The 23,636-nt window shown below is 47.6% G+C and overlaps 1 protein-coding gene across 4 annotated transcripts in view; it reads right to left on the minus strand.

The window, feature by feature from the left end:
- OBSL1 (obscurin like cytoskeletal adaptor 1) overlaps positions 1-23,636 on the minus strand; it is a 368,734-nt gene that overhangs the window by 88,948 nt on the left and 256,150 nt on the right. For all 4 annotated transcript variants that reach the window (XM_069227203.1, XM_069227206.1, XM_069227205.1 and 1 more), the window contains one exon: positions 7,695-7,961. In XM_069227203.1, the coding sequence (XP_069083304.1) occupies positions 7,695-7,961 (267 nt within the window). The remainder of the gene's footprint in view (positions 1-7,694; positions 7,962-23,636) is intronic.

The following is a 23,636-nucleotide window of genomic DNA, read 5'->3' on the forward strand; positions in this document are numbered from 1 at the left end:
CTCCAGTGTTTCACACGTGTATGGCTGCACTATTCAGATGTTTCACACATCCATGGTTGCACCACTGTGGTGTTTGATACATGCATGGTTGTACCTCTCAGGTGTTTCACATATGCATTGCTGCACCACTCAGGTGTTTCACACATGCATGGTTGCACCACTCAGGTGTTTCCCACATGCATGGTAACACCACTCCAGTGGTTCACACATGCATGGTTTCAGAACTGTTTTGTTTCTCACATGCATGGTTGCACCACTCTGGTGTTTCACACATGCATTTTATACACCACTCAGGTGTTTCACACATGCATGGTTGCACCACTCAGGTTTTTCACACATTAATGTTTGACCTACTTATCTGTTTCACACATGCATGGTTGCACCACTCAGATGTTTCATACATGCATAGTTGTACCTCTCAGGTGTTTCACATATGCATGGTTGCACCACCCCAATGTTTCACAGATGCATGGTTGCACCATTCAGGTGTTTCACATATGCATGGTGGCAGAACTCCAGTGTTTCACACATGCATGGTTGCACTACTCAGAAGTTTCACACATGCATGGTTTCACCTTTGTGTGTTTCTCACATGCATGGTTGCACCACTCCAGAATTTCACACGTGTATGGTTGCACCACTCCAGTGTTTTACACATGTATGGCTGCACTACTCAGGTGTTTCACACATGCATGGTTGCACTACTCCAGTGTTTTACACATACATGTTTGCACCACTCAGGTGTTTCACATATGCATGGTTGCACCACTCCAGTGTGTCACAAGTGCATGGTTACACTACTAAGGTGTTTCATACATTCATGTTTTCCCTACTCAGGTGTTTCACATATGCATGGCTGCACCACTCCAGTGTTTCACACATGCATGGTTGCACCACTCAGATGTTTCACACGTGTATGGTTGCAGCACTCCAGTGTTTCACACGTGCATGGCTGCACTATTCAGATGTTTCACACATCCATGGTTGCACCACTGAGGTGTTTCATACATGCATGGTTGTACCTCTCACGTGTTTCACATATGCATGGCTGCACCACTGAGGTGTTTCACACATGCATGGTTGCACCACTCAGGTGTTTCCCACATCATGGTAACACCACTCCAGTGGTTCACACGTGCATGGTTTCAGCATTGTTTTGTTTCTCACATGCATGGTTGCACCACTCTGGTGTTTCACACATGCATTGTTACACCACTCAGGTGTTTCACACATGCATGGTTGCACCACTCAGGTGTTTCACACATTAATGTTTGACCTACTTAGCTGTTTCACACATGCATGGTTGCACCACTCAGGTGTTTCATACACGCATTGTTGTACCTCTCAGGTGTTTCACATATGCATGGTGGCACCACTCCAATGTTTCCCACATGCATGGTTGCACCATTCAGGTATTTCACATATGCATGGTGGCAGAACTCCAGTGTTTCACACATGCATGGTTTCACCATTGTGTGTTTCTCACATGCATGGTTGCACCACACCAGTATTTCACACGTGTATGGTTGCACCACTCCAGTGTTTTACACGTGTATGGCTGCACTACTCAGGTATTTCACACATACATGGTTGCACTACTCCAGTGTTTCACACATACATGTTTGCACCACTCAGGTGTTTCACATATGCATGGTTGCACCACTCCAGTGTGTCACAAGTGCATGGTTACACCACTAAGGTGTTTCATACATTCATGTTTTCCCTGCTCAGGTGTTTCACATATGCATGGCTGCACTACTCCAGTGTTTCACACATGCATGGTTGCACCACTAAGGTGTTTCACACGTGTATGGTTGCAGCACTCCAGTGTTTCACACGTGTATGGCTGCACTATTCAGATGTTTCACACATCCATGGTTGCACCACTGAGGTCTTTCATACATGCATGGTTGTACCTCTCAGGTGTTTCACATATGCATGGCTGCACCACTCAGGTGTTTCACACATGCATGGTTGTACCTCTCAGGTGTTTCACACATGCATGGTTGTACCTCTCAGGTGTTTTACATATGCATGGTTGCACCACTCCAATGTTTCATACATGCATGGTTGTACCTCTCAGGTGTTTCACACATGCATGGTTGCACCGCTCAGGCGTTTCACACATGCATGGTTGTACCTCTCAGGTGTTTCACATATGCATGGCTGCACCACTCAGGTGTTTCACACATGCATGGTTGCACCACTCAGGTGTTTAACACATGCATGGTTGCACTACTCCAGTGTTTCGCACATACATGTTTGCACCACTCAGGGTTTTCACATATGCATGGCTGCACCAATCCAGTGTTTCACACAAGCATGGTTGCACCACTCAGGTGTTTCACACGTGTATGGTTGCAGCACTCCAGTGTTTCACACGTGTATGGCTGCACTATTCAGATGTTTCACACATCCAGGGTAGCACCACTGAGGTGTTTCATACATGCATGGTTGTACCTCTCAGGTGTTTCACATATGCATGGCTGCACCACTCAGGTGTTTCACACATGCATGGTTGTACCTCTCAGGTGTTTCATACATGAATGGTTGTACCTCTCAGGTGTTTCACATATGCATGGTTGCACCACTCCAGTGTTTCATACATGCATGGTTGTACCTCTCAGGTGTTTCACACATGCATGGTTGCACCGCTCAGGTGTTTCACATATGCATGGCTGCACCACTCAGGTGTTTCACACATGCATGGCTGCACCACTCAGGTGTTTCACACATGCATGGTTGCCCCACTCAGGTGTTTCACACATGCATGGTTGTACCTCTCAGGTGTTTCACACATGCCTACTAAAACCTTGTCCTCTCTACTATTCTCCAGAGGACCCTGGCCCTGCATACTCTGGTGTCACTGACTATTTTCCTCTCATCACCTTTTGTATGTTTGATGTAACTCCCTAAGTGCCCAAGGGTGTGCTCAGATGGGGGTCCCTTCCTCACTGTGCACTGGAATTAAGCTACACCCGAATGAAGGAGCTGGCTTGGTATTCAAGCTGGGCTGGGATTTGCATATGGCTGTGCCTAATCATCTGAGGTGGCATGGTGGGCAGAAAAAACAGAACCAATTTGCTTTCTTCTTCATTTGAAAGGCATTATGCATACAAAAAATGCAAGTACTTCCCAATAATTGAGTAAAGCTGCTCACATAGACATAACGATTGGCAATCATATTACTTTCTGTGCATACAGCTGGCAAATATTTTTAATATAAAAGAGTTGTCACAGTTTTTTGCACTTTCCCGAAATTAGAACCTCCAGAAAGTTGTGGTTGTGGAAAATCCCAAAGTACCTGGAACTGAGCAGCAGCCAATGAATTTGAACTTACTTTTTGATTGAATCACGATGGCTTTTGAATGGACAAGTTGAAGAATGAGAAGCATCCTTCTGTATGGGTCACCTTCTGCCAGTTCTAGGGTTTGAACAAAAACCACACTGCACTCTGGGAGTTGTAGTTTCACATTTGTATTTGGAGTTTTGAGTGTAAATGTCCCAACATAGATGCTGACACTGGTTAAAAAGCGGTGTCCAACATGGCGTCAAACGCGAGGCATCTGCTCGGAAGCTTCAGTACTCTTGCTGCTGTGACAGATGCCAGTCAGGGGGGCTCCTTACCATGCACAGCAGACACTGGGGTCTCAAATGTTGGATTTGTACTTGCTCAGTTTGATGTGGTGCCCATTTATGGATGTTCATGGCTCTGCCAGTTGCCTGGAGAGGTAATGTTTAGGTGGGGTCGCTAAGTGTGGTGGCCATTCCTTCTGGGTTTTGTGACCCACTACCTGGAGTTCTATTCCTTTTGAAATTTGCTTCATGGCATCACTGTGGCATATCAGGAAGACCCCAAAACCTGGGCCCAGGCTTGCAGACTTGGTGCTGAGTTTGCATTACTTTTTTCATGCAAACCCGGTGCAATGTGTTGTATAGGTATTTATAATCCAACGCGAATCGCAATCAGAGTTGTATTGTAAGCACAAGTAATGCAAAGCTGGGCACTGTGCTGCCTTGCATTACTTGCATCAAGGGCGTGTTCCATGGGTGGTGCATGCGAGCTCCTATGCAACCACCTGTGAGGTTTGATGAGAACCCTGTCTCCAAAGAATTATAGACAGGGACTCATGCAACACCCTGTGCCTCCTGGAGTAGGCGCAACGAGGAGAAATGTTTTAATTCCTCCGCGTTTTACCCGCTTTATGCATCTGCTGCATTCTACAGCACACATCATAGAGGGAAATCCCTTAAAGTGCAGTTTATGTGCAGGAAGGACCCTTTCCTGTAAACGAAACTATGCTTGCTACATCGCAAGAACCCTTGCACCATGGCGTGTCTGCTTTGGCGCATGGCAGGATGAAGTGCGCCAGCTCAAGGAGAGAGAACAGAGCCACGTCTTAGTAGAAATTACCCTATTCTGCTCTTTTTACTCTTTACTTAGTGTGCTGCGTTGCGTGATTTCTTAGTAGATCTGGGGCCTGGCTTTTTAAGCTTTTATTTGCATGTCTAGGCCCATTTTATGGGTTTTGATGCAGGGCAGCGAAGCGCTGCCATGCGTGAAAGGGCAAGGGCAGGAATGCACGGTATTTATGCAATATGGCGCATTCCTGTCCTTTCCCTCTGTGCTGTCGCCGTTTTGGTTCCCTAGCCCCAATGAAGGCACCCACATACTATAGTGCAAGGGTGTCTGCTTTGTAGGCAGGATTCTTTTTGTGCAGGAAGGAGCACCTTCCTGCACCAAAACATTCCTGGGAGACTTTTCCTCTTTCTATGTCTGCAGCACACATAAAAACACAGAAAGAGGAAAAAACAAGAAGAAATAAAGGCGTAAGGTTTTGGCGCATCCCCAGGTTTACTAGCGCTGGTAAATCTGGGGATGCGTCAAATCCCATGGATGTTGGGTGGAAACACCCACCGCAACGCCCATGGCACGCCCCCCTGACACAGAGTAAGGCAACGCAGTGAGCTGCCTTGCCTTACTCCATATCTATGAGGCCACTCAAAGCCATGAAAAGTGGCTCTGCGTGGCCTCAAATACATAAGCTCAAGGTTTGCGCCACCACCATGCCACAAAAAGTGGTGCAATGGCAGCGCGAGGGGCTCATAAATATGACCCTTAGTCTGCAGCTTCTGTCAGCGCAATGGGGCTCCACTTGGAGTGATAGAGCGCTTTACAAAAACTCCTAACTAAATAAATAAGGTGCACATGTCTATGCAAGAAGGAGAAAGGCAGTAGGCGCTATGTGTGGCCCTCCTACCTCCCAACACCCTCGAAGAGGAGGTCGAGAGTGGGGAGCATCAGAGCACCTGAGTGCCCGGGGAGTCAACAGAACATTGCGCGCGTTGCCAAGAGGATCATTCATGCTGCTGTGGTCCATGCACACCTGCATACATCTTCTAAAATAGGAATGGACTGATTCCTTGTGTTCCTGTCAATTTCTGAATATCTTGGGCCAATTAATTTCCTTCTGAGGGTTTTTTTGTTTTCAGGTGGGCAATGACTTTGTCATGTCAGGAGTGTCACAAACAGCTCGGCACGAGTGTCACAAACAGCTCCGCATGAGTGCCACAAACAGCTTGGTATGAGTGCCACAAACAACTCGGCACGAGTGCCACAAACCGCTAGGTATGAGTGCCACAAACAGCTCACTATGAGTGCCACAAACAGCTCAGTATGAGTGCCAAAAACAGCTTGGAATGAATGCAACAGACAGCTTGGTACGAGTGCCACAACAGCTTGGTACACGTGCCATACACAGATTGGTACAAGTGCCACAAATACAAGTGCCACAAACAGCTCAGTATGAGTGCCACAAACAGCTCAGTACAAGTGCCACAAACAGCTTGGTACGAATGTCACAAACAACTCATTACAAGTGCCACAAACAGCTCGGGCCGAGTGCCACAAACATCTCAGTATGAGTGCCCCAAACAGTTTGGTATGAGTGCCACAGCTAGCTCAGTACGAGTGCCACAGATAGTTCGGTACAAGTGCCACAGACAGCTTGGTACAATTGCTAAAAACAGGTCAGTATGAGTGCCACAAACAGCTCGGTACGAGTGCTACAAACAGCTTGGTACAAATGCCACAAACAGGTTGGTAGGAGTGCCACGGACAACTCAGTATGAGTGCCACAAATCACTCGGTATGAGTGCCACAAACAGCTCGGTACACTTGGTACAAGTGCCACAGACAGCTTGGTACAAGTGCCACAGACAGCTTGGTACAACTTCCACAAACAGCTCAGTACGAGTACCACAAACAGCTCAGTATGAGTGCCACAAACAGCTTGGTACAAGTGCCATAAGCAACTCGGTAAAAGTGCCACAAACAGCTCAGTATGAGTGCCACAAACAGCTCAGTACGAGTGCCACAAACAGCTTGGTACAAGGACCACAAGCAGCTTGTATGAGTGACACAGACAGCTCAGTATGAGTGCCACAAACAGCTCGGTATGAATGTCACAAACAGCTCAGTAAGAGTGCCACAGACAGCTCGGTATGAGTGCCATAGACAGCTTGGGTCAACTGCCACAACCAGCTCGGTACACTCGGTACGAGTGCCACCGACGGCTTGGTACAACTGTCACAAACAGCTCGGTACGAGTAACACAAACAGCTCGGTATGAGTTCCACAAACAGCTCGGTATGAGTGCCCCAAACAGTTCAGTATGAGTGCCACAAACAGCTCGGTAAGAGTGCCACAAATAGCTCACTACGAGTGCCACAGACAGCTCGGTACGAATGCAACACACAACTTGGTACAAGTGCCACAAACAGCTCAGTATGAGTGCCACACACAGCTTGGTACAAGTGCCACAAACAGCTTGGTATGAGTGCCAGAAACCGCTCAGTATGAGTGCCACAAACAGCTCTGTACGGGTGACACAAACACCTTGGTACAAGTGCCAGAAACAGCTTATATGAGTGCCACAGACAGCTCAGTTTGGTGCCACAAACCGCTTGGTACAAGTGCCATAGACAGCTTGGTACAACTGCCACAACCAGCTTGGTACGAATGCCACAGACAGCTCGGTATGAGTGCCAGAGACAGCTTGATACAAGTGCCACAAACAGGTTGGTATCAGTGCCCCAAACAGCTCAGTATGAGTGCCACAAATAGCTCAGTTGGAGTGCCACAAACAGCTTTCTACGAGTGCCACAGATAGCTCAGTACGAGTGCCACACACAGCTTGGTACGAGTGCCACAGACAGCTTGGTATGAGTGCCACAGACAGCTTGGTATGAGTGCCACAAACAGCTCAGTATGAGTGCCACAAACAGCTCGGTACGAGTGCCACAAACAGCCAGGTAACAGTGTCACAAACAGTGCGCCTACAACGCCTGCTTGAAGATTTGCTTTTGAATGTAGTTTACTAGCAGGAGCTTTTCGCTCACTTTGCAAAAACAGATACATTTTTCTTCAAAGAACCTATATTTTTATTTAGGCCTGTTTATGTTGCTCTTTATGCCCTCTGTATGCTTGTGCGTACGACCCAGCAGTTGATGTAAACATCGAATAACAGGAGGCATGTCATGCTTGTAAATGACTAATGCTTCCAGAAAAAAAAATTGCCAAACAAAAATAATTAAAAAGATACTTCCAACAATCCCTAACCCTCTTGTTAGTCTGCAAGAACCTTATTTTTCATTGCTGGCCCCTTGCCCCCTCGATTCCCGACCCCACTCACTCTCCACGGTGAGCGTGGCCAGCGTGCGGTCGTCCTTGGACTCGCACGAGTACTCGCCAGCGTCGTTGGGCTCCACGTGCTGCAGCGTGAGGGAGCGTTCCCGCCCATCCGCCTTCATCAGGCATCGGCGGCTCGCCTCCAGGGGCTGGCCATCCTTCAGCCACATCACGTCCCCCTTCGCCTTGCACAGCTCACACCAGAAGACCACCGAACTGCCCCGCACCACATGGGTATCTGTGAGGCCGCGCACAAAGGTGACCGGCAGTCCTGGAGAGAGATGGGGAGAAACAGATTAGTCTTCTATGTCCATTGTATCTAAAGTTCACCACAACAATCAAGGCGTGAAGAGAAGGAGAGAGCCGTAGAGCTATGAGGACACAATAGGTCAGTGTATCCAATGTTTCCCATGTGTGCAGCAAGGAACATACTTCTGTAAACATTAGGGAGTGAGGTTAGCAAGAAAAATGTGAAGTGTGTAGGTAGACACTATCCTAGCAGAAAAGATGCGGATGCGTTACCAATATCATCTGTGCTACTCTGGGCTCTTGCAGAGTTGCGCCATCCAATTATGTAAGTTACCTCTAAAGTATAGTGTGTAGTGTGCAAGCCACATTTGCAGTAGTGGTCAGTTCTTAAGACCCCCTATAGAGTTTTTATCCTCAGCTCTTGAGACTTGATCAGTAGCAGAGTGCCTATCTCTAGAGACGCCATCTGGTGTATTGCGCCCAGTTCTAGCGACCTCCTGAATACCACTCAACCTAACTCTGGAGATGTGATCTAGAGTGTTATACTCACTTCTGTCAACCTCATCAATAACATTCTGTCCATCTCCAGAGACATCATCAAGAGTATTGTGACAGGTTCCGGCGACCTCATCTATAACATAGTGCCTATCTCTGGGGACGTCATCTAGAGTACTATACTCACGTCTGGCGATCTCATCTATAGCAATGTGTCCATCTCCAGAGATGTAATCTAGAGGACTATACTCACTTCTGGCGACCTCATCAATAGTATTATATCTATCTCTTGACACTACATCTAGAGTATCATACTCACTTCTGGCAACCTCATCCATAACAATGTGTCCATCTCCAGAGATATCATCTAGAGGACTATACTCACTTCTGGCGACCTCATCAATAGTATTATATCTATCTCTTGACACTACATCTAGAGTATCATACTCACTTCTGGCAACCTCATCCATAACAATGTGTCCATCTCCAGAGATGTCATCTAGAGGACTATACTCACTTCTGGCGACCTCATCAATAGTATTATATCTATCTCTTGACACTACATCTAGAGTATCATACTCACTTCTGGCAACCTCATCCATAACAATGTGTCCATCTCCAGAGATGTCATCTAGAGGACTATACTCACTTCTGGCGACCTCATCAATAGTATTATATCTATCTCTTGACACTACATCTAGAGTATCATACTCACTTCTGGCAACCTCATCCATAACAATGTGTCCATCTCCAGAGATATCATCTAGAGGACTATACTCACTTCTGGCGACCTCATCAATAGTATTATATCTATCTCTTGACACTACATCTAGAGTATCATACTCACTTCTGGCAACCTCATCCATAACAATGTGTCCATCTCCAGAGATGTCATCTAGAGGACTATACTCACTTCTGGCGACCTCATCAATAGCATTGTGCCTTTCTCTGGAGACGACATCTAGAGTATTATACTCACTTCCGGCGACCTCATCAATAGTATTATATCTATCTCTCGAGACTACATCTAGAGTATTATACGCACTTCTGGCGATCTTATCAACAACATTGCATCTATCTCTGGAGACGTCATCTGGAGTATTATACTCACTTCTGGTGACCTCCTCAATAACACTGTGTGCATGCGCAGATATATCATCTAGAGGACTATACTCACTTTTGGCGCCCTCACCAATAACATTGTGCCTATTTCTGGAGATGACATCTAGAGTATTATACTCACTTCCAGCGACCTTATCAATAGTATTGTATCTGTCTCTGGAGACTACATCTAGAGTATTATACTCACTTCTGGCGATCTTATCAACAACATTGCATCTATCTCTGGAGACGTCATCTGGAGTATTATACTCACTTCTGGTGACCTCCTCAATAACACTGTGTGCATGCGCAGATATATCATCTAGAGTATTATACTCACTTCTGGCAACCTCATCAGTAGCATTGTGCCTATCTCTTAGGATGACATCTAGAGTATTATACTCACTTTTGACGACCTCATCAATAGCATTGTGCCTATCTCTGGAGACGACATCTAGAGTATTATACTCACTTCTGGCAACCTCATCAGTAGCATTGTGCCTATCTCTTAGGATGACATCTAGAGTATTATACTCACTTCTGGCGATCTCATCAATAGCATTGTGCCTATCTCTGGAGACGACATCTAGAGTATTATACTCACTTCTGGTGACCTCATCTATAACACTGTGTCCATCTTCAGAGATATCATCTAGAGGACTATGCTCACTTTGGGCGACCACATCAATAGCATTGTATCTATCTCTGGAGACGACATCTAGAGTATTATGCCCACTTCCGGCGACCTTATCAATAGTATTGTATCTGTCTCTGGAGACAACATCTAGAGTATTATGCCCACTTCCGGCGACCTCATGAATAGTATTGTATCTATGTCTGGAAACAACATCTAGAGTATTTGTAGGAAAGTACCATCTTGCCTGGCATGTTACCCCCATTTTTCACTGTATATATGTTGTTTTAGTTGTATGTGTCACTGGGACCCTGGTAACCCAGGGCCCCAGTGCTCATAAGTGTGCCTGAATGTGTTACCTGTGTAGTGACTAACTGTCTCACTGAGGCTCTGCTAATCAGAACCTCAGTGGTTATGCTCTCTCATTTCTTTCCAAATTGTCACTGACAGGCTAGTGACCATTTTTACCAATTTACATTGGCTTACTGGAACACCCTTATAATTCCCTAGTATATGGTACTGAGGTACCCAGGGTATTGGGGTTCCAGGAGATCCCTATGGGCTGCAGCATTTCTTTTGCCACCCATAGGGAGCTATGACAATTCCTACACAGGCCTGCCACTGCAGCCTGAGTGAAATAACGTCCACATTATTTCACAGCCATTTTACACTGCACTTAAGTAACTTATAAGTCACCTATATGTCTAACCTTTACCTGGTAAAGGTTAGGTGCAAAGTTACTTAGTGTGAGGGCACCCTGGCACTAGCCAAGGTGCCCCCACATTGTTCAGAGCCAATTCACTGAACTTTGTGAGTGCGGGGACACCATTACACGCGTGCACTACATATAGGTCACTACCTATATGTAGCTTCACCATGGTAACTCCGAATATGGCCATGTAACATGTCTATGATCATGGAATTGCCCCCTCTATGCCATCCTGGCATTGTTGGTACAATTCCATGATCCCCGTGGTCTGTAGCACAGACCCTGGTACTGCCAGACTGCCCTTCCTGGGGTTTCTCTGCAGCTGCTGCTGCTGCCAACCCCTCAGACAGGCAGCTGCCCTCCTGGGGTCCAGCCAGGCCTGGCCCAGGATGGCAGAACAAAGAACTTCCTCTGAGAGAGGGTGTGACACCCTCTCCCTTTGGAAAATGGTGTGAAGGCAGGGGAGGAGTAGCCTCCCCCAGCCTCTGGAAATGCTTTGTTGGGCACAGATGTGCCCAATTCTGCATAAGCCAGTCTACACCGGTTCAGGGACCCCTTAGCCCCTGCTCTGGCGCGAAACTGGACAAAGGAAAGGGGAGTGACCACTCCCCTGACCTGCACCTCCCCTGGGAGGTGTCCAGAGCTCCTCCAGTGTGCTCCAGACCTCTGCCATCTTGGAAACAGAGGTGCTGCTGGCACACTGGACTGCTCTGAGTGGCCAGTGCCACCAGGTGACGTCAGAGACTCCTTGTGATAGGCTCCTTCAGGTGTTAGTAGCCTTTCCTCTCTCTCAGGTAGCCAAACCCTCTTTTCTGGCTATTTAGGGTCTCTGTCTCTGGGGAAACTGTAGATAACGAATGCATGAGCTCAGCCGAGTTCCTCTGCATCTCCCTCTTCACCTTCTGATAAGGAATCGACCGCTGACCGCGCTGGAAGCCTGCAAACCTGCAACATAGTAGCAAAGACGACTACTGCAACTCTGTAACGCTGATCCTGCCGCCTTCTCGACTGTTTTCCTGCTTGTGCATGCTGTGGGGGTAGTCTGCCTCCTCTCTGCACCAGAAGCTCCGAAGAAATCTCCCGTGGGTCGACGGAATCTTCCCCCTGCAACAGCAGGCACCAAAAAGCTGCATTACCGGTCCCTTGGGTCTCCTCTCAGCACGACGAGCGAGGTCCCTCGAATCCAGCAACACCGTCCAAGTGACCCCCACAGTCCAGTGACTCTTCAGCCCAAGTTTGGTGGAGGTAAGTCCTTGCCTCACCTCGCTGGGCTGCATTGCTGGGAACCGCGACTTTGCAAGCTACTCCGGCCCCTGTGCACTTCCGGCGGAAATCCTTCGTGCACAGCCAAGCCTGGGTCCACGGCACTCTAAACCTGCATTGCACGACTTTCTAAGTTGGTCTCCGGCGACGTGGGACTCCTTTGTGCAACTTCGGCGAGCACCGTTTCACGCATCCTCGTAGTGCCTGTTTCTGGCACTTCTCCGGGTGCTACCTGCTTCAGTGAGGGCTCTTTGTCTTGCTCGACGTCCCCTCTCTCTGCAGGTCCAATTTGCGACCTCCTGGTCCCTCCTGGGCCCCAGCAGCGTCCAAAAACGCCAAATGCACGATTTGCGTGTAGCAAGGTTTGTTGGCGTCCATCCGGCGGGAAAACACTTCTGCACGACTCTCCAAGGCGTGGGGGATCCATCCTCCAAAGGGGAAGTCTCTAGCCCTTGTCGTTCCTGCAGTATTCACAGCTCTTCAGCCTAGTAAGAGCTTCTTTGCACCAACCGCTGGCATTTCTTGGGCATCTGCCCATCTCCGAGTGGCTTGTGACTTTTGGACTTGGTCCCCTTGTTCCACAGGTACCCTCAGTCAGGAATCCATCGTTGTTGCATTACTGATTTGTGTTTTCCTTGCATTTTCCCTCTAACACGACTATTTTGTCCTTAGGGGAACTTTAGTGCACTTTGCACTCACTTTTCAGGGTCTTGGGGAGGGTTATTTTGCTAACTCTCACTATTTTCTAATAGTCCCAGCGACTCTCTACAAGGTCACATAGGTTTGGGGTCCATTCGTGGTTCGCATTCCACTTCTGGAGTATATGGTTTGTGTTGCCCCTATCCCTATGTTTCCCCATTGCATCCTATTGTAACTATACATTGGTTGCACTGTTTTCTAAGACTATACTGCATATTTTTGCTAGTGTGTATATATATCTTGTGTATATTTTCTATCCTCTCACTGAGGGTACACTCTAGGATACTTTGGCATATTGTCATAAAAATAAAGTACCTTTATTTTTAGTATAACTGTGTATTGTGTTTTCTTATGATATTGTGCATATGACACAAAGTGGTACTGTAGTAGCTTCACACGTCTCCTAGTTCAGCCTAAGCTGCTCTGCTAAGCTACCATTATCTATCAGCCTAAGCTGCTAGACACCCTATACACTAATAAGGGATAACTGGGCCTGGTGCAAGGTGCAAGTACCCCTTGGTACTCACTACAAGCCAGTCCAGCCTCCTACATTGGTTGTGCAGTGGTGGGATAAGTGCTTGAGACTACTTACCACTCTTGTCATTGTACTTTTCATAAGAGAAAAATATACAAAACAAGGTCAGTGTATATACACATAGCCAAAAAGTTTTGCATTTCCTCTTTTCACTCTTTTCTAAGTGCTGAAAAGTACTTCTAAACTTTCAAAAAGTTCTTAAAAGTTTAAAAAGTTTTTTCTGTCTTTCCAAAAAGTTCTGAAAACTTTTTTCTCTCTTTCTATCACTTTAACTCTCTCTAAAAAATGTCTGGCACAGGAAAAAATGTTGAACTGTCCAAACTTGCATATGATCACCTTAGCTGGAAAGGAGCAAGGAGTCTCTGCATAGAGAGAGGTTTGAGTGTAGGGAAGAATCCTTCCTTAGAACTGTTAATTAATATGCTTAGAGTACAGGATAAGGCCATAAGTGCCCAATCTGTAGAAAAAGTAGCTAATGGTTCTCAATCTGATCCAGGGACTCCCCCAGGAAAAGGTTCAGGAAAGAAACTTCTCAGCCTGCCCATTACTAGACAGTCTAGCATAGTTGGTACAGAGGTTGAATCACACCATACTGATGGTGTGCTCTCACATTATGCTGGTAGCCAAGCTGTTAGGGTGCCCTCTGTAAGGGACAGGTCTCCTTCTGTTCATTCCCATCATACCTCTGTATCTAGAAATGTCCCTCCCACCCACCCTGATGACAGATTGTTAGAAAGGGAGCTCAATAGATTGAGAGTGGAACAAACCAGACTGAAGCTCAAGAAGCAACAGCTGGATTTGGATAGACAGTCTTTAGAAATAGAGAGGGAAAGACAGAAGTTGGGTTTAGATACCCATGGTGGCAGCAGCAGTATTCCCCATAGTCATCCTGCAAAAGAGCATGATTCCAGGAATCTGCACAAGATAGTTCCCCCTTATAAGGAGGGGGATGACATTAACAAGTGGTTTGCTGCACTTGAGAGGGCCTGTGCTGTACAGGATGTCCCTCAAAGGCAGTGGGCTGCTATCCTATGGCTATCATTTAGTGGAAAAGGTAGGGATAGGCTCCTTACAGTGAAAGAAAATGATGCCAATAATTTCCAAGTTCTTAAGAATGCACTCCTGGATGGTTATGGCTTAACCACTGAACAGTACAGGATAAAGTTCAGAGAGACCAAAAAGGAGTCTTCACAAGACTGGGTTGATTTTATTGACCAGGCAGTGAAGGCCTTGGAGGGGTGGTTACATGGCAGTAAAGTTACTGATTATGACAGCCTGTATAACTTGATCCTGAGAGAGCATATTCTTAATAATTGTGTGTCTGATTTGTTGCACCAGTACTTGGTGGACTCTGATCTGACCTCTCCCCAAGAATTGGGAAAGAAGGCAGACAAATGGGTCAGAACAAGAGTGAACAGAAAAGTTCATACAGGGGGTGACAAAGATGGCAACAAAAAGAAGGATGGTAAGTCTTCTGACAAGGGTGGGGACAAATCTAAAAATGAGTCTTCATCAGGCCCACAAAAACACTCTGGTGGGGGTGGTGGGCCCAAATCCTCCTTTAATCAGAACAAGGAAAAGAAACCATGGTGCTATTTATGTAAGATAAAAGGCCATTGGACAACAGATCCCAGTTGTCCAAAGAAAGGCACCACAGCTCCTACCACTACAACCCCTACTGCTACACCTAGTGTCCCTACTAATAGCAGTGGTGGTGGGAGCAAACCTACTAATAGCCAATCCAAGGGAGTAGCTGGGCTCACCTTTGGTAATTTAGTTGGGGTTGGTCTGATTAGGGAGACCACAGAGGCTACTTTAGTCTCTGAAGGGGCTATTGACTTAGCCACTTTGGTTGCTTGCCCCCATAACTTGGAGAAGTACAAGCAACTAACCCTAATAAATGGTGTTGAGGTCCAGGCCTACAGGGACACAGGTGCCAGTGTCACAATGGTGATTGAGAAACTGGTGCACCCTGAACAACACATACTTGGACACCAGTACCAAGTAACCGATGCTCACAACATAACACAAAGCCACCCCATGGCTGTTGTAAATCTCAACTGGGGGGGGGTATCTGGTCCAAAGAAAGTTGTGGTAGCTTCAGATTTACCTGTAGACTGTCTATTAGGGAACGATTTGGAGACATCAGCTTGGTCAGATGTGGAGTTGGAGGCCCATGCAGCAATGCTGGGCATCCCAGGGCATATTTTTGCTTTGACAAGGGCTCAGGCCAAAAAGCAAAAAGGACAGGGAAGCTTGGATCCTGGAACAATGGACCAAGTGCTCCCTAAAGCTAGGGCTAGTAGAAGCAAACCACTTCCTACTATCCCTCCCTCTACAGTGGATTCTACTTCTGAGGAAGAAGAATTCCCTCCCTGTGCAGAACCTACACCAGAGGAGCTGGAAGCAGACACTGCTGAGCTTTTGGGTGAAGGGGGGCCTGCCAGAGAGGAGCTGAGTGTGGCACAGCAAACCTGTCCCACATTAGAGGGTCTCAGACAGCAAGCTGTCAAACAGGCTAATGGGGATGTCAGTGACTCACACAGAGTTTACTGGGAGGACAACCTCTTGTACACTGAGCAAAGGGATCCTAAACCTGGAGCTGCCAGGAGATTAGTGATTCCTCAGGAGTACAGAAAGTTCCTCCTAACACTGGCACATGACATTCCCTTAGCTGGGCACCTGGGTCAAATGAAAACTTGGGACAGATTGGTACCACTGTTTCATTGGCCTAGGATGTCTGAGGACACAAAAGAATTTTGCAAGTCCTGTGAAACCTGTCAAGCCAGTGGCAAGACAGGTGGCACCCCAAAGGCACCCCTTATCCCACTGCCTGTGGTTGGGGTTCCCTTTGAAAGGGTAGGGGTTGACATAGTTGGCCCCCTTGACCCTCCTACTGCTTCAGGCAATAGGTTTATCTTGGTGGTAGTGGACCATGCCACAAGATATCCTGAAGCTATTCCTTTAAGGACCACTACAGCTCCTGCAGTGGCAAAGGCCCTCCTGGGAATATTTTCCAGGGTGGGCTTCCCAAAGGAAGTAGTATCAGACAGAGGAAGCAATTTCATGTCTGCATACTTAAAGGCCATGTGGAAGGAGTGTGGTGTAACTTACAAGTTCACAACACCCTATCATCCACAAACAAATGGACTGGTGGAGAGATTTAATAAAACTCTCAAAGGCATGATTATGGGACTCCCTGAAAAACTCCGCAGGAGATGGGATATCCTTCTACCATGCCTCCTTTTTGCCTACAGGGAGGTACCCCAGAAAGGAGTGGGCTTCAGCCCCTTTGAACTTCTTTTTGGACACCCTGTTAGGGGTCCACTCACACTTGTAAAGGAGGGTTGGGAACAACCTTTAAAAGCTCCTAAGCAGGATATTGTGGATTATGTACTTGGCCTCAGATCAAGGATGGCTGAGTACATGAAAAAGGCCAGTAAAAACCTTCAGGCCAGCCAAGAGCTCCAGAAGCAATGGCATGATCAGAAGGCTGTTTTGGTTCAGTACCAACCAGGGCAGAAAGTGTGGGTCTTGGAGCCTGTGGCCCCAAGAGCACTCCAAGATAAATGGAGTGGACCCCACACAATTGTTGAAAAGAAGGGTGAAGTCACCTACTTGGTTGACTTAGGCACTGCCAGGAGTCCCCTTAGGGTGCTCCATGTCAACCGCCTGAAACCCTACTATGACAGGGCTGATCTCACCCTGCTCATGGCAACTGATGAGGGACAGGAAGAAGACAGTGATCCTCTACCTGATCTCTTCTCTTCCACAGAACAAGATGCTCTTGTGGAAGGTGTAGTTTTGGCTGATTGTCTTACTGCTGAGCAGAAAGATAATTGCATAAATCTCCTAGGACAATTTTCAGAACTCTTCTCCATTGTGCCAGGCACCACTTCTTGGTGTGAGCACACTATAGATACTGGAGACAGTTTACCTGTCAAAAGTAAGATCTATAGGCAGCCTGACCATGTCAGGGACTGCATAAAGCAAGAAGTTCAGAAGATGTTGGAACTAGGAGTGGTTGAGCACTCTGACAGTCCATGGGCTTCTCCTGTGGTACTGGTACCAAAACCCAATTCTAAAGATGGAAAGAAGGAAATTAGGTTTTGTGTAGACTATAGAGGTCTCAACTTGGTAACCAAAACTGATGCTCACCCTATACCCAGGGCAGATGAGCTAATAGATACACTGGCATCTGCCAAGTATCTAAGCACTTTTGATTTGACTGCAGGGTATTGGCAGATCAAAATGTCAGAAGATGCTAAACCTAAGACTGCATTTTCTACCATTGGAGGACATTACCAGTTTACTGTAATGCCTTTTGGTTTGAAAAATGCACCTGCCACTTTTCAGAGGTTGGTGAACACAGTCCTGCAAGGGCTGGAAGCTTTCAGTGCAGCATATTTGGATGATATAGCTGTCTTTAGCTCCAGCTGGGATGATCACCTGGTCCACCTATGGAAAGTTTTGGAGGCCCTGCAAAAGGCAGGCCTCACTATCAAGGCTTCAAAGTGCCAGATAGGGCAGGGTAAGGTGGTTTATCTGGGACACCTTGTTGGTGGGGAACAGATTGCACCACTTCAGGGGAAAATCCAAACTATTATTGATTGGGTTCCCCCTACCACTCAGACTCAGGTGAGAGCCTTCCTAGGCCTCACTGGGTATTACAGGAGGTTCATTAAGAACTATGGCTCCATTGCAGCCCCTCTTAATGACCTCACATCCAAGAAAATGCCTAAAAAGGTATTATGGACAGCAAACTGTCAGAAAGCTTTTGAGGAGCTGAAGCAGGCCATGTGCTCTGCACCTGTCCTGAAAAGCCCTTGTTACTCTAAAAAATTCTATGTCCAAACTGATGCATCTGAATTAGGAGTAGGGGCAGTCCTATCACAACTTAATTCTGAGGGCCAGGATCAACCTGTTGCTTTTATTAGTAGAAGGTTGACCCCTAGAGAAAAGCGTTGGTCTGCCATTGAGAGGGAGGCCTTTGCTGTGGTCTGGGCTCTGAAGAAGTTGAGGCCATACCTGTTTGGCACTCACTTCATTGTTCAGACAGACCACAAACCTCTACTTTGGCTAAAACAAATGAAAGGTGAAAATCCTAAATTGTTGAGGTGGTCCATATCCCTACAGGGAATGGACTATACAGTGGAACATAGACCTGGGAGTAGCCACTCCAATGCAGATGGACTCTCCAGATATTTCCACTTAGACAATGAAGACTCATCAGGTAATGGCTAGTCTTATTGTCCTTCGTTTGGGGGGGGGTTGTGTAGGAAAGTACCATCTTGCCTGGCATGTTACCCCCATTTTTCACTGTATATATGTTGTTTTAGTTGTATGTGTCACTGGGACCCTGGTAACCCAGGGCCCCAGTGCTCATAAGTGTGCCTGAATGTGTTACCTGTGTAGTGACTAACTGTCTCACTGAGGCTCTGCTAATCAGAACCTCAGTGGTTATGCTCTCTCATTTCTTTCCAAATTGTCACTGACAGGCTAGTGACCATTTTTACCAATTTACATTGGCTTACTGGAACACCCTTATAATTCCCTAGTATATGGTACTGAGGTACCCAGGGTATTGGGGTTCCAGGAGATCCCTATGGGCTGCAGCATTTCTTTTGCCACCCATAGGGAGCTCTCACAATTCTTACACAGGCCTGCCACTGCAGCCTGAGTGAAATAACGTCCACGTTATTTCACAGCCATTTTACACTGCACTTAAGTAACTTATAAGTAACCTATATGTCTAACCTTTACCTGGTAAAGGTTAGGTGCAAAGTTACTTAGTGTGAGGGCACCCTGGCACTAGCCAAAGTGCCCCCACATTGTTCAGAGCCAATTCACTGAACTTTGTGAGTGCGGGGACACCATTACACGCGTGCACTACATATAGGTCACTACCTATATGTAGCTTCACCATGGTAACTCCGAATATGGCCATGTAACATGTCTATGATCATGGAATTGCCCCCTCTATGCCATCCTGGCATTGTTGGTACAATTCCATGATCCCAGTGGTCTGTAGCACAGACCCTGGTACTGCCAGACTGCCCTTCCTGGGGTTTCTCTGCAGCTGCTGCTGCTGCCAACCCCTCAGACAGGCAGCTGCCCTCCTGGGGTCCAGCCAGGCCTGGCCCAGGATGGCAGAACAAAGAACTTCCTCTGAGAGAGGGTGTGACACCCTCTCCCTTTGGAAAATGGTGTGAAGGCAGGGGAGGAGTAGCCTCCCCCAGCCTCTGGAAATGCTTTGTTGGGCACAGATGTGCCCAATTCTGCATAAGCCAGTCTACACCGGTTCAGGGACCCCTTAGCCCCTGCTCTGGCGCGAAACTGGACAAAGGAAAGGGGAGTGACCACTCCCCTGACCTGCACCTCCCCTGGGAGGTGTCCAGAGCTCCTCCAGTGTGCTCCAGACCTCTGCCATCTTGGAAACAGAGGTGCTGCTGGCACACTGGACTGCTCTGAGTGGCCAGTGCCACCAGGTGACGTCAGAGACTCCTTGTGATAGGCTCCTTCAGGTGTTAGTAGCCTTTCCTCTCTCCTAGGTAGCCAAACCCTCTTTTCTGGCTATTTAGGGTCTCTGTCTCTGGGGAAACTGCAGATAACGAATGCATGAGCTCAGCCGAGTTCCTCTGCATCTCCCTCTTCACCTTCTGATAAGGAATCGACCGCGCTGGAAGCCTGCAAACCTGCAACATAGTAGCAAAGACGACTACTGCAACTCTGTAACGCTGATCCTGCCGCCTTCTCGACTGTTTTCCTGCTTGTGCATGCTGTGGGGGTAGTCTGCCTCCTCTCTGCACCAGAAGCTCCGAAGAAATCTCCCGTGGGTCGACGGAATCTTCCCCCTGCAACCGCAGGCACCAAAAAGCTGCATTACCGGTCCCTTGGGTCTCCTCTCAGCACGACGAGCGAGGTCCCTCAAATCCAGCGACACCGTCCAAGTGACCCCCACAGTCCAGTGACTCTTCAGCCCAAGTTTGGTGGAGGTAAGTCCTTGCCTCACCTCGCTGGGCTGCATTGCTGGGAACCGCGACTTTGCAAGCTACTCCGGCCCCTGTGCACTTCCGGCGGAAATCCTTCGTGCACAGCCAAGCCTGGGTCCACGGCACTCTAACCTGCATTGCACGACTTTCTAAGTTGGTCTCCGGCGACGTGGGACTCCTTTGTGCAACTTCGGCGAGCACCGTTTCACGCATCCTCGTAGTGCCTGTTTCTGGCACTTCTCCGGGTGCTACCTGCTTCAGTGAGGGCTCTTTGTCTTGCTCGACGTCCCCTCTCTCTGCAGGTCCAATTTGCGACCTTCTGGTCCCTCCTGGGCCCCAGCAGCGTCCAAAAACGCCAAACGCACGATTTGCGTGTAGCAAGGCTTGTTGGCGTCCATCCGGCGGGAAAACACTTCTGCACGACTCTCCAAGGCGTGGGGGATCCATCCTCCAAAGGGGAAGTCTCTAACCCTTGTCGTTCCTGCAGTATTCACAGTTCTTCAGCCTAGTAAGAGCTTCTTTGCACCAACCGCTGGCATTTCTTGGGCATCTGCCCATCTCCGAGTTGCTTGTGACTTTTGGACTTGGTCCCCTTGTTCCACAGGTACCCTCAGTCAGGAATCCATCGCTGTTGCATTGCTGATTTGTGTTTTCCTTGCATTTTCCCTCTAACACGACTATTTTGTCCTTAGGGGAACTTTAGTGCACTTTGCACTCACTTTTCAGGGTCTTGGGGAGGGTTATTTTTCTAACTCTCACTATTTTCTAATAGTCCCAGCGACCCTCTACAAGGTCACATAGGTTTGGGGTCCATTCGTGGTTCGCATTCCACTTCTGGAGTATATGGTTTGTGTTGCCCCTATCCCTATGTTTCCCCATTGCATCCTATTGTAACTATACATTGTTTGCACTGTTTTCTAAGACTATACTGCATATTTTTGCTATTGTGTATATATATCTTGTGTATATTTCCTATCCTCTCACTGAGGGTACACTCTAAGATACTTTGGCATATTGTCATAAAAATAAAGTACCTTTATTTTTAGTATAACTGTGTATTGTGTTTTCTTATGATATTGTGCATATGACACTAAGTGGTACTGTAGTAGCTTCACACGTCTCCTAGTTCAGCCTAAGCTGCTCTGCTAAGCTACCATTATCTATCAGCCTAAGCTGCTAGACACCCTATACACTAATAAGGGATAACTGGACCTGGTGCAAGGTGCAAGTACCCCTTGGTACTCACTACAAGCCAGTCCAGCCTCCTACAATAGCCAATCCAAGGGAGTAGCTGGGCTCACTTTGGGTAATTTAGTTGGGGTTGGTCTGATTAGGGAGACCACAGAGGCTACTTTAGTCTCTGAAGGGGCTATTGATTTAGCCACTTTGGTTGCTTGCCCCCATAACTTGGAGAAGTACAAGCAACTAACCCTAATAAATGGTGTTGAGGTCCAGGCCTACAGGGACACAGGTGCCAGTGTCACAATGGTGATTGAGAAACTGGTGCACCCTGAACAACACATACTTGGACACCAGTACCAAGTAACCGATGCTCACAACATAACACAAAGCCACCCCATGGCTGTTGTAAATCTCAACTGGGGGGGGGTAACTGGTCCAAAGAAAGTTGTGGTAGCTTCAGATTTACCTGTAGACTGTCTATTAGGGAATGATTTGGAGACATCAGCTTGGTCAGATGTGGAGTTGGAGGCCCATGCAGCAATGCTGGGCATCCCAGGGCATATTTTTGCTTTGACAAGGGCTCAGGCCAAAAAGCAAAAAGGACAGGGAAGCTTGGATCCTGGAACAATGGACCAAGTGCTCCCTAAAGCTAGGGCTAGTAGAAGCAAACCACTTCCTACTATCCCTCCCTCTACAGTGGATTCTACTTCTGAGGAAGAAGAATTCCCTCCCTGTGCAGAACCTACACCAGAGGAGCTGGAAGCAGACACTGCTGAGCTTTTGGGTGAAGGGGGGCCTGCCAGAGAGGAGCTGAGTGTGGCACAGCAAACCTGTCCCACATTAGAGGGTCTCAGACAGCAAGCTGTCAAACAGGCTAATGGGGATGTCAGTGACTCTCACAGAGTTTACTGGGAGGACAACCTCTTGTACACTGAGCATAGGGATCCTAAACCTGGAGCTGCCAGGAGATTAGTGATTCCTCAGGAGTACAGAAAGTTCCTCCTAACACTGGCACATGACATTCCCTTAGCTGGGCACCTGGGGCAAATGAAAACTTGGGACAGATTGGTACCATTGTTTCATTGGCCTAGGATGTCTGAGGACACAAAGTAATTTTGTAAGTCCTGTGAAACCTGTCAAGCCAGTGGCAAGACAGGTGGCACTCCAAAGGCACCCCTTATCCCACTGCCTGTGGTTGGGGTTCCCTTTGAAAGGGTAGGGGTTGACATAGTTGGCCCCCTTGACCCTCCTACTGCTTCAGGCAATAGGTTTATCTTGGTGGTAGTAGACCATGCCACAAGATATCCTGAAGCTATTCCTTTAAGGACCACTACAGCTCCTGCAGTGGCAAAGGCCCTCCTGGGAATATTTTCCAGGGTGGGCTTCCCAAAGGAAGTAGTATCAGACAGAGGAAGCAATTTCATGTCTGCATACTTAAAGGCCATGTGGAAGGAGTGTGGTGTAACTTACAAGTTCACAACACCCTATCATCCACAAACAAATGGACTGGTGGAGAGATTTAATAAAACTCTCAAAGGCATGATTATGGGTCTCCCTGAAAAACTCCGCAGGAGATGGGATATCCTTCTACCATGCCTCCTTTTTGCCTACAGGGAGGTACCCCAGAAAGGAGTGGGCTTCAGCCCCTTTGAACTTCTTTTTGGACACCCTGTTAGGGGTCCAGTCACACTTGTAAAGGAGGGTTGGGAACAACCTTTAAAAGCTCCTAAGCAGGATATTGTGGATTATGTACTTGGCCTCAGATCAAGGATGGCTGAGTACATGAAAAAGGCCAGTAAAAACCTTCAGGCCAGCCAAGAGCTCCAGAAGCAATGGCATGATCAGATGGCTGTTTTGGTTCAGTACCAACCAGGGCAGAAAGTGTGGGTTTTGGAGCCTGTGGCCCCAAGAGCACTCCAAGATAAATGGAGTGGACCCCACACAATTGTTGAAAAGAAGGGTGAAGTCACCTACTTGGTTGACTTAGGCACTGCCAGGAGTCCCCTTAGGGTGCTCCATGTCAACCGCCTGAAACCCTACTATGACAGGGCTGATCTCACCCTGCTCATGGCAACTGATGAGGGACA

This window comes from Pleurodeles waltl, chromosome 3_2 (assembly GCF_031143425.1).
Source record: "Pleurodeles waltl isolate 20211129_DDA chromosome 3_2, aPleWal1.hap1.20221129, whole genome shotgun sequence".
In the NCBI taxonomy this organism is placed as follows: Eukaryota; Metazoa; Chordata; class Amphibia; order Caudata; family Salamandridae; genus Pleurodeles; species Pleurodeles waltl.